Source organism: Lissotriton helveticus, chromosome 12 (genome assembly GCF_964261635.1).
Source record: "Lissotriton helveticus chromosome 12, aLisHel1.1, whole genome shotgun sequence".
Classification (NCBI taxonomy): Eukaryota; Metazoa; Chordata; class Amphibia; order Caudata; family Salamandridae; genus Lissotriton; species Lissotriton helveticus.
The window spans coordinates 789,608,975-789,621,251 of record NC_136073.1 but is presented as its reverse complement, the minus strand read 5'-3'; the positions used below and the strand labels follow the sequence as shown (position 1 = coordinate 789,621,251).

General features: G+C 43.5%; 1 protein-coding gene across 4 annotated transcripts in view; it reads right to left on the bottom strand.

Moving 5' to 3' along the window:
* LOC144799653 (uncharacterized) overlaps positions 1-12,277 on the bottom strand; it is a 72,107-nt gene that overhangs the window by 46,293 nt on the left and 13,537 nt on the right. For all 4 annotated transcript variants that reach the window (XM_078671103.1, XM_078671104.1, XM_078671106.1 and 1 more), the window contains exon 3: positions 9,183-9,237. In XM_078671103.1, the coding sequence (XP_078527229.1) occupies positions 9,183-9,237 (55 nt within the window). The remainder of the gene's footprint in view (positions 1-9,182; positions 9,238-12,277) is intronic.

Here is a 12,277-nt window from a genome sequence, read left to right as displayed (position 1 = left end):
ACGAAGAAAGATTTGTCTATCAAAACAACCCATACAACAAGCACATCCTAAAATGGTACCTCTATATAGACGACGTCTGGTGCCATTGGAGTGGGACCCAAGAACATCTGGCCCAGTTCCATGAATGGCTAAACAGCAGGCACCAAGACATCAAATTCAGTATGGCACATAGCAACACTCGCTTAACTTTTCTAGATGTTGAGGTGTTTCCCAAAAATAACGAATTGGTTACCACATTACACCGAAAACAGACTGATAAAAATAACATCCTACATTATCGAAGCTTCCACCCACAGAGCCTAAAAGAAAATCTACCGTATAGTCAATTGTTAAGAATCCGGCGAAACTGCTCTAGAAAAGAAGATTATCTGACACATGCTGAAATCTTCTGTGAGCAACTAAAGGCTAGAGGCTACCCGAAGAAAATGTTAAAACACGCGACAAAACGCGCGTGGTTTACTCCCAGAGAGGTACTGCTAACAAAAAAGAAAAAAACCTCTGGAACAATTAGTTTGTGTCTCAACATATGGCCCACTGACAAACCGATTTAAATCCATAGTTTTAAAAAATCGGCATATATTGTCAAATCTTGAAATTCCATTCGCAAAACCTTTGTTTTCTCTAAAAAAGAACAAAAACTTTGGTCAACAACTAATAAGAGCTGACTTAGGCGTTTCAACAGTGAAAAGTGACCTTCGACACTCTATGGAATCTAGATCCAGTACAAGGCCATCATAAATGTGGCAATTGTGTTTCATGTGCAAGTACCATTGAAGGTACGATGTTTGAACACAACACCATCAAATGGAGCCATAATGAATTTACTAACTGCAAAAGCAAAAATATTGTCTATGTAATAGTTTGTCCATGTGACAAAATATACATCGGCAAGACTAATCAGCAAATCACACAAAGATTGGCACAACACAGCTCCAGGATAAAACAGAAAGTGTTGACCGCACCCATGGTACAACACTTCATAGAGCAGAACCACACTGAAAAAGACCTACGTTGGTCTGTTTTATCTGGAATAAAACCTCCCCCGAGAGGAGGTAATGTGGAAACGCTTTTAATTAGGAGAGAAGCGTACTTAATTATGAAGTTCAACTGCGTGACTGCGGGATTAAATGAGCAATTTGAAAACTGAATGTAAGACTGTGTCCTCAGTAAAAAGACTGACTAAAAAAATAGCATCAGGACTACATCTCCCACAACCTCCAGATCACATGACATGAGTATAATATAAGAGATCATGTGACCAACATCACCAAACACCCGTTGAACACGAAAGCTGACAGGAAAACTACGAGCGAGAAAGAATTCTAAAGGTAAGGTGTACTAACGGAAGGGCAAACGAGGCGATCCCACAGTACAATTCCTAAAAAACCTTCCCTTTTACTTTTGCAGTAAACGCGATAAAAACGAGAACAGAGATAAAGGCGGTGCCGCGCATTTGAAAAAAGCAGCGGCCGGCCCGCGGGCTAACCCCCAAGTAAGTAAGCACCAAAAATTGGGGAATTAATTAAAAAGTCTCGCTATATGAATAAATAGAACTTAGGACTCTCCTCACCTTATCGCCAATACAGTCCCTGCCTTCGCCGCTCAAAGAAACGGCAGTAAAATGAAAAACAGACTCCCCAACTACAACATAACGAAGACGTTAGATAAATGTAAGTCCTGATGTAACTTTAACCACTGTGACAGTAAGCTGCTTGTATAAACTCTAACCATTGTGATAGTAAGCTGCTGTATAAACATGGACAACAGAGATAATAAGTGCCTCTCACTTCTGCAGAACCACCTGTAGCCCAGGAGTTTTCGACCAAGATAGACCTAAACCCACATCTTGTAAAGGTAACGTACAGCGCAAATGACTTAAGGCATAAAATTGAAGGAAGTGTAAGGTCCCATTCTGAAAGGTGTCCTCCATTGTTTTTATATAGGTACCCAACTAACAAAAGCCCTGAAGAAAAGCCTGGCGAACAAGACACAGGCTTGGAAACGCGTCGGCTCATTTATATTTTGTTTGTTCACTTCAATACATGAACACTTAATGCGCAAAGGGCCATCAATATAACGTTGGACTTTTTACTGTAACGTTTATGAAATACGTTTGCCCTTGCGTAACCAGCCCCGAATTATACACAAGTCATACAATGACGGTCTGGTGGTAAAAATTGTTAGTAGGGTTCAATTTCGATTGTTTGTTTGTAAAATATATGTAGAAATTGTATAGTAATGTATAGTCATTTTCTATTTGTTTGTTTGGATGTTAATTGTAGATTTTGTATATAATAACTTGGTGTCTGTGCATGATAAAGCAAACCCTCGGACCAATATACCGGGTGATCCAAGTAAAGCAATTTGTAACTTTGGCTATAAACTAATCACAACACCCACGGATTAAAAATCGTAGGGTGCAACAATCTGCTCAAATAAAAATAAGTAGCAGAATCAAAAAGAGACTGGGTGCCTATTATTGATTTACATGATTACGTTGTCCTACCCAGCGCTAAATAGGACACAACCCCTCCTTTTCTCAAACCCATAGAGAACAGGCACTGCACCAATGCTGTCAGAGTAACACCCATAGAGAACTGGCACTGCACCAATGCTATAGGAATGACACCCATAGAGAACATGCACTGCACCCGTGCAATGGGAATGACACCCATAGAGAACAGGCACTGCACCAGTGCAATGGGAGTGACACCCACAGAGAACAGGCACTGCACCAGTGCAATGGGAGTGACACCCATAGAGAACAGGCACTGCACCAATGCTATGTGCAATGGGAGAGACACCCACAGAGAACAGGCACTGCACCAGTGCAATGGGAGTGACACCCATAGAGAACAGGCACTGCACCAATGCTATGATAGTGACACCCATAGGGAAGAGGCACTGCACCAATGCTATGATAGTGACAACCATAGGGAACAGGCACTGCACCAATGCTATAGGAATGACACCCATAGAGAACAGGCACTGCACCAATGCTGTGAGAGTGAAACCCATAGGGCTCAGGCACTGCACCAATGCTATGGAATGACACCCACAGAGAACAGGCACTGCACCAGTGCAAGTGGAGTGACACCCACAGAGAACAGGCGCTGCACCAGTGCAATGGGAGTGACACCCATAGAGAACAGGCACTGCACCAATGCTATGATAGTGACACCCATAGAGAACAGGCAGTGCACCAATGATATGATAGTGACACCCACAGGGAACAGGCACTGCACCAATGCTATAGGAATGACACCCATAGAGAACAGGCACTGCACCAATGCTGTGAGAGTGACACACATAGGGGACAGGCACTGCAACATTGCTATAGGAATGCCACCCACAGAGAACAGGCACTGCACCAGTGCAATGGGAGTGACACCCACAGAGAACAGGCACTGTACCAGTGCAATGGGAGTGACACCCATAGAGAACAGGCACTGCACCAATGCTATGATAGTGACACCCATAGGGAACAGGCACTGCACCAGTGCTATAGGAATACACCTATAGAGAACAGGCACTGCACCAATGCTGTATGAGTGACACCAACAGAGAACAGGCAGTGCACCAATGCTATGGGAGTGACACCCACAGAGAACGGGCACTGCACTAGGTGGCTCTATGTGAGGGTGGCTCTGTGTGTGTGGGTGGCTCTATGTGAATGACTGTGTGGGTGGCTTTGTATGTGTGTGTGGGTGGCTTTGTGTGTGTGGCTCTGTGTTAGTGTAAATGCAATAGGCCATGCATCTGCGAGCGATTAAGCTATTGGCATTGTAAATGACAAAATGCCATTTATTTATGTTTTAAAAACCAAAACATAAATAAAAATAATGTCATGAGCAATGCCAATAGTTCTAACTTTAACAATGCCGAGACCATTGCATTGTAAATGCTTGTTATTTTAAACAACTAACAAATATTTTCAAAGCCAATAGTCCTGGCTTGTTGGTGTAATGATACTTGCTGTATTATATATCTGTATGCAAAGACAGAAACAGCATAATACCAGTCGGGCGGAACACTAAGCTAAGCACAGATTTTAGCCTAGGTGTTTTTAAGCCACACCCTTAATTACATCGAACACCCCCTTTGAAGAGACCCCCCCCCAGTTTTTTCATCCCACTTAAAGCCCTGGAAACACCATTTCACAGTCACCTCATGACCTGGCACTGTGCATTGAAAATGACTCATGACTGCTAAGTTTTCAGATTGCCTATGTGCAGGGTCATAGTGAATCCACTCCACCCCACCCCTTTCTTTAGGAACTACAGTGAGGGTCAAGGTATTGATGGGCCTCTTCTGCCTGCAACTCTGCAGACAAAGGGTCAGCTCATAATGTGAAAAGGTCGGTGAGTAAATAAGTGAAGGAATGGGTGAATGGCTGGATGGATTAGTGAAAAGATGAATGAAATGGTGAATGGATAGATAATGAAAGAAACTGAGTGAGTGGAAGGATGGATGAGAGAAAAAGTACATAGATGGATGTATGGGTGGAAGGGTAGATGGATGGGTAAAAAGGTGGATGGGTGAGTGAAAGGATGGATGAGTGAAAGGGTAGATGATGTGGGAGTGAATGGGTGGATGGATGAGTGAAAGGATGGATGGATTGATAAGTGAAATGGATGGATGGGTGAGTGTACGGTGGATGTAAGGATTGATGAGTGAGTGGAAGGGGGTAGATGGACAAAAGGATGGATAGATGAGTGAAGAAGTGAAAGGGTGGATGGATGAGTGAAAGGATGGATGAGTAATAGGGTCAATGGATGGATTCATGAATGGATGAGTAGATGGGTGGTTGGGTATAAAGAATGGCTGGATAAGTGAAAGGGGGATGGAGAGAGAAAGGAAGGCTGAATGGCTGAAAGGGTGCATGGGTGGAAGTGTAAGTGACTGGGTGGTTGGATGATTAAGTGACAGGATGGCTGGATGGGTGAAAGGGTAAATGGCTGGATGGATCAATGAATAGATGGGTGGATGAGTTGATGGATGAGTGTACGGATGGATGGGGTGAAAAAGTGGATGGATGAATAATGGATGGATATGTGAAAGGGTGGATGGAGGGATGGCTGAGTGAAATGATGGATGGAAGGATACATGGTGGATAGGTTTGCAAATGGTTACATATGTTTGGATATAGATGGGCACACAGATGGAAGGACAGAATGAATGGTGAAAGACTGAATGATAGATGAAAGAATGATTACACCTTGTAGCCCCCATTATCATAAGTAACATTTATTTCCTATACATGAACTTTCACGTTTAAATAAGTCAATGTCTCTATATAATGTGTGTGTGATGTAACACACTCCGACACCCTGCCCTACATACTTGGGATGAGTAACTCTATAAAAGAAATTAAATACACATGAGAGAGGTCTATGTGAAGATGAGGGGCACCATTGGAGGGTGGTAGCAAGGTCGGACTGGCCGGACCGGGCATCGGGTGTTCACCTGGGAGGCTGGAAAGAGGGGGGGGGGTTGTTACTGGAGGCTGGCACTGCAAAGTTCCTTGCATATCCAGTAGTTTTCAGTCAACAATAAAAGCGGCCTCACTTATATTCAGGTGTGGTTCACCATTGTCTGGTGACTAATGTACCTGCTGGAGCGAGATGCGCGTTTTGAATCGTCTAAGGTAGCAATCTGCGGCCATACTGAAAACCGTGAAGTGCACTATTGTCTCAACTTAATATAAACTTATTTTGACTTGTGCTTAAGTGGGTGTCTATTTACTTACTTATATACTATTGCGCAACCTCCTCTGACGTGTCTGTAAAACGTACCTTTTGTCCCGAATTTATGTCCGGAATTTTGACCCTTTGTCCTGAATTTTTACACTCGCCGTCCTGAATTTGCACCCATGCTAGTTGGTCACCCTAACACTCCAGGAGCTGGAGTGCACACTTCACACACATGCAGAGGCGCAGCAGCACATCCACAGTGCAAGCTTCTTTCGCACACAGGTAAGGCACCGACACAGCCGCAGCACTGCAAGCTTCCTTCTCTCTCTCCCTCTCTTTGTCTCTCCCGCTCTCTCCTCCTCCCTTTACCACTCAGGCATATTATTGACAGCAGAAGGCCAAGCTTCCCTCACACACAGTACAAAGTGCACTTGCGGCAGCAGAGCAAACGCCTCCCACCGAAACAAAACAGGTGCAGCACGGGCAGCCAAGGTGAAACATTTCCTCACACGGAAATAATACCACGAAGCCTGCAGGCAGAGGTGTTTGGCCCTCTTACACATACAGGCGAGGCACAGCCACACATGCCGACATTTTGAAGCTGGTAAGAGGGAGATTTTGAGAAATAAAATTCGTGGGATATGTATTTCCTCATTGACTTACATTAAAGTGAAAGAGACTTTAGGTGGGACACACCTAAAATACAGCCATTTTGGGGTTAAACAAATCAGGAGTCTCCCTCCTGAATCAGGTTTTTGTGAATGTGATGGCACAACACAGAAACTTGCAGTGCGGTGGTCCCTTCCATTCATAGCACAGGAGCATCGTTTGAGGCAACCGATCAAGCTACACTCACATGAGGCAGCTGTGCAAGCTTCCTTGTGCTCAGAACAGGTACAGTGTAGGCAGCATAAGTGCAAGCTTCCCATACACACACACAGCAGTTACAGCAAACACCTGGCCTGCAAGCTTCTCTCACACACAGCAGTCACAGCAAACAACAGTCGTGCAAGAGTCTTTCAGACACACAGAACTCATACAGTCAAGGCAGATGTAGTACAACGGCATGGACGACAGCTTCACAAGCTTCCCATCCACACATACTGCAGTTACATCAAACAGCAGATCTGCAAGCTTCCCTCACACACATAAGTTACAGAAAACAGTAGTTGTGCTGGAGTCTCTCAGACACACACAACTGATACAGTCAAGGCAGCTGTAGTACAATGGCATGGACATCAGTTTTGCAAGCTTCCCTTACACACATACAACAGTTACATCAAACAGCAGACCTGTAAACTTCTCACACACACAGCAGTCACAGCAAACAACAGTTGTGCAAGAGTCTTTCAGACACACAGAACTCATACAGTCAAGGCAGATGTAGTACAACAGCATGGACGACAGCTTCACAAGCTTCCCATGCACACATACTGCAGTTACATCAAACAGCAGATCTGCAAGCTTCCCTCACACACATAAGGTACAGAAAACAGTAGTTGTGCTGGAGTCTCTCAGACACACACGACTGATACAGTCAAGGCAGCTGTAGTACAACGGCATGGACGACAGCTTCACAAGCTTCCCATGCACACATACTGCAGTTACATCAAACAGCAGATCTGCAAGCTTCCCTCACACACATAAGTTACAGAAAACAGTAGTTGTGCTGGAGTCTCTCAGACACACACGACTGATACAGTCAAGGCAGCTGTAGTACAATGGCATGGACATCAGTTTTGCAAGCTTCCCTTACACACATACAACAGTTACATCAAACAGCAGACCTGCAAACTTCTCACACACACAGCGGTTACAGCAAACAACAGTTGTGCCAGAGTGTCTCAGACACACAAAACTGAAGCAGTGAAGGCAGCTGTGGTGCAAGCTTCCCATACAGAAATAACAATCTGTGACTTCTGTCACACCCAGAGCTGATATAGGGGGACCTAACTGCTCAGCGACCCCCAACCCAGCAGGGGTGGCCCTATCCCACCAAGGCCAATTAATATTTCTGTGATATGGGAGACTTTAGGGCCCCTCTTCACAACCTGCAGGAACACCCCATCATTTTACTTACTTCACTGAGCAGTAATGCAAGCTTCACTCACACAACAGGTACAGCCTTGGCTTCCATCACATACACATAAGAGGTGCAACATAGGCTTCGGCTGTGCAAGCTTTCCACACACACATACGAATATATGATGTTACGACGCAAACAATTACAACGTATGCTTTTACAACGCGGTTTTTAAATCGCAACTACCAGCATGCCATTACAACGCATTTTTAACAACTACCATTACAACGCATTACTTTACAACGCATACGATTACAAGGCATAATACTTTTAGGGCAACAGAAGGGTAAGTGTTGGATAGCTTAGGGGTAAAAATTACTATTCCCACTCCAGAGAGTGCAACAGTAGAGAAATGGTTGGATAGCGTAGGGGTACAAATTACTATTCCCATTCCAGTGAGTGCAACAGTAGGGCAAAGTGTTGGATAGTGTAGGGGTAAAAATTACTATTCCCACTCTAGTGAGTGCAACAGTAGGGTAAGTGTTGGATAGTGTAGGGGTAAAAATTACTATTCCCATCTACTCCAGAAGCCATACCAACCCTAAAAATAAAATATCTCCATTACTTACCTTATAATGCGTTGTAATGGCATGTGTTGTAATGGCATGCATTGTAGTGATATGTGTTGTAATGGCATGCGCTGTAATGGCATACGATGTAGAGGCAGCTGCGTTGTAATATCAGTGCAATGTAATGACTGCGCTGTAATGGATGCTTCCCCACACATACAGCAGTTACAGCAGAACTGCAAGCTTCTCTCACACACCAGTTACAGCGAAAAGCTGCTGTGCAGGTTTCTCTCCGACTCTCACGGAACTAGTATAGTATAGGCAAATGTAGTCCAAGAGTTTCTTGCACAGGAAGCAGCTACAGTATGGACAGAACCGGTGCAAGCTTCCTCCACACACAGAACAATAATAAAAGAGGCAGCTGCAGAAAAATCGTCCCAGTACACATGGGCAATATAATGCTAACAGGAGCAGTGCAAGCTTCACTCACAGAACAGTTTCAACCCAAGCTTCAATCACATATACATACAAGGTGCAGTATAGGCATCAACTGTGCACGCTTTCCTCATATACACATACGGCAGTTACAGCAAACAGCAGAACTGCAAGCTTCTCTCACACACAGAATTTACAAAAACAGCTGCGGTGCAAGATTCTCAACCACACACGCATAACAAGTACAGTATAAGTAACAGTAGTATAAGATTTCCTTACACACTAAAAAGGTAAGGTATAGACAGCCGCCAGCAGTTTTAGTACAAGCGTCCATCACACACAGCATAGTAAGGACAGGAGCAGTGCAAGCTTCTTTTGATGCACAGAAAAAGTACAGTAAAAGAGTGGCTGTCTAGCTTCCCTCTCACACAATCTGCATAAAGGCTAACATTATGATCTCACCTTTTACATTCCTGATTTGATTTATCTCCTGCTGTTTCTGTTGCTTGAGTTTCATCTAAGGGAAAAAACATACTGTTTTACAAAATTATACAACACAGTGTTGATAGTCAACTGTACTAAGGCGTTCCTTTTAAGGAAAAGAATTTGTGGTCCAATTGACCAGGCCAGGAGTATTTTGAGTGTGCATCAAACATACAAAAGCTGGTGGGAGCAATGCTTTGAAATCTAAACAACTGGCAATCACTCAGGACAGCTTGTCAACCCATTGTTTTTTGCCTGCTGTGCCACTCTAGACAGAAGCTTGCCTCATACAAAGCCAAACAGACCCTTCTCCTCATGGGAACAGTCCATTCCGAACTGCCAGGCGCCCTGCAGAAGGGGGCACAAGTGACCACCGACAGGTTTCGGCCTTTTTATGCCTAATCATAAACAGACATTTTGAAAAAAAAACTTTACATCCAGTTTTTTGGCACTATTCCCAGCATGGCCTCCTCCCTGTGCCTCTAAAAATCGATAATTACTGTCTATCTCTTGTCAATAACTTGTAAATCATCTGAACATTGAGGAGAAACTGTGTGCATATCAATGTTGGGCAGAAGTAATGGAAAAAGCTGAATCTTTGCTGGTGGCTTCTCTCTCTTGGGCATGGACAATCCTGGATTTCTCGTATCCAGTGCTGCTGTGACCTGCATGAGACATGCAGCTGAACTGCAGTGCTGGGTAGGAACTGCATAGGATGCCTGGATGACCCGCACAAGGCCCAGCTGATTGAAGATCTGCCTGGAGACTGACTCAAGGAGCCAAGCTCACCCTGCATGGGCATCTCCATCAAGAGTTTGTACCTCTAACCAGATAGTGGGCTCAATGGTCCAGTACTTCATTTGAGCCGATGGTTGCCAGTGGGCATCACCACCAGTTATATTAGGGCAAGGGGATGGTTTATACTTGCATAGCTGCCAAGTTTTCAGTATGCTTATGTGTGACGTTTCCATGTGTTCAGTGGGTTTATCAATAACATTTAAATTACTTGTGTGAGACACCTTTTATCTGTTGTACTTTCAGTGAAGTGAACGGCCTGAAGAAGTTTTTACCGCAAATTTGATAGCTATACCTTTGAGACACCAGGTAGAGTGATACAAGGCAAATTAATACCTCAGGCTCTTTATGGTGCAGAGGTGTTGGCAATGGATAGACGGGTTGCTTGGGATGGCTTAGAAGGTAATTCATTGAAATGGCTCCTAGGTTTACCGAAAAATGCTATGGTACAAGCCATCAGAAGGGAGTTGAGAACAGTATCCTGGAGTGCGAGGGCAGACACTTCTATTCCTGGATTTAAAATGGGGTCCCTGAGGAGAAACTGTCAGTGCTAATTTTACCAGAGGTACTGGCAACCTTCCAGACAAGGAGGAACCTTGTGATAGAAAAGTTAGAGTGCCTGGAAGTTCCTGATTTGTGCACTGAGGGGGGGACAGTAGCTCAAGTTAGTCATATAAATAGCACCTTCAGACGACGCGCTATTGATACTAGTTGGAAAGAGGACCTTCAGTATCTCAAAGTCAGTCAGTCAGTCAGTCAGTCAAACACTTTTATTTCGGTTAGAAACCATAAAAAGGCATATTACATACAGTGCTATTTATACATGGTTATAAAAAACGTTAAAATACATCATAGGATCACCATACGAAATTTCCAAGTTAAAAAGGGTTAAAAAAGGGATGTGCAAGAATAAATATCTCGAAAGTGCTATAACAAGTCCCATAGGTGCTGTAACAAGTTGCAGTGACAAAAGGGGGACCTCCCCATTTTTTACATCAAATGCCCAGGGAAGATAATTAGTGTGGAGTGCCTTTTTTTAGTATAGCACACCTAGTAAACCGCATGGACAACAAAAATTTTGATGTTGCATATACGGTCATAAATGCAGTGTCGGTTTTGAGGATTCTATAGGTCTCCCTAAAATCTCTAAGACCCCTGGACTTGCACAAAGAGATTGTCCATTTTGCTCTAGGCCTAGAATACGAGTATCTCAAAGTTAAGAGTTCATTTAGCCCCTTTTTAGCTGTGCAGCAGGAGAGCATGGATTTCTTCCCGTATCTCTATGCAATTCATGATAAGTCTTTACGGAATGAAATTCTGCGGCTGAGGGTAGGAATTGACCCGGGTTGGTGAATGTCATGGGTAAAAACCAAAGTAGACAAGTGCCATGACCAATGCCCCTTTAAGTGGGGTAGGAAATATTCAGGGATCCACCTATTGATGGAATCCTTACTCTTCCTTGAGGCAAGGAAAAAGATTCTCCGACCTGTATTCAAAAAGTATGGAATACAGCCGAGAGAAGTGGGCTTAAAATTGCTGTGTGATCTTAGATACCAGGATGTAGCCACAGCCACCGGCCAATACCTGCAAAAAATGATAACATCTCAGGATAGGCTTTGTTCTTCTTAGTGTCCTAAGATAAAGGTTGGCTCGCAGTTACAGCTGGCAGAGTGGTGTTTTGACCTAACAAGTAATTTGTTGCAAGCTGTTGAATATTTGTTTATTATCTTTCTTTTAAAAAGTTTTTAATATGTGCTGGACTGTTTCGAAGATCTAACTGCGTTCTGTTTGCATCAAGAGGATGATCTGGCAAGGCCTAGCGTGAGAAGGGAAATTCGACCTGTTAACAAGATTGATTAAGAGAACCCACGTGATTGTGATAAGCTGCTATGCACACTGCACTTTACAATGTTGTACCAAAACGAAATAAGCTGCAAATTAATGGTCAGTTCTGCATCCTTTGTCTTTGTAATGCGTTCTTAATATATGTGGGACTTTGGGTTGTCAACCACCTGCTGTCTTTTAGTGCTGGAAATTTTAAGCGTTTATCCGGCTATTAGCGAAGTCATGTGTCGGTCAAATTGATCCGAATGAGTGCTGCGCACTATTCATTTTATGACATTCGTTTTTTTTACTCATGAATTGGGTAATGTGCAATATTTCTGTAAGAATTTATTTCTTGGAAATAAAGTATTTTTTATTTTTTTTCGATTTTTACAAGGGAAGCAGTGCAGTGATCTGTTAATCGGATTATCGATTGAACAAGCCGCGAGTGTGGC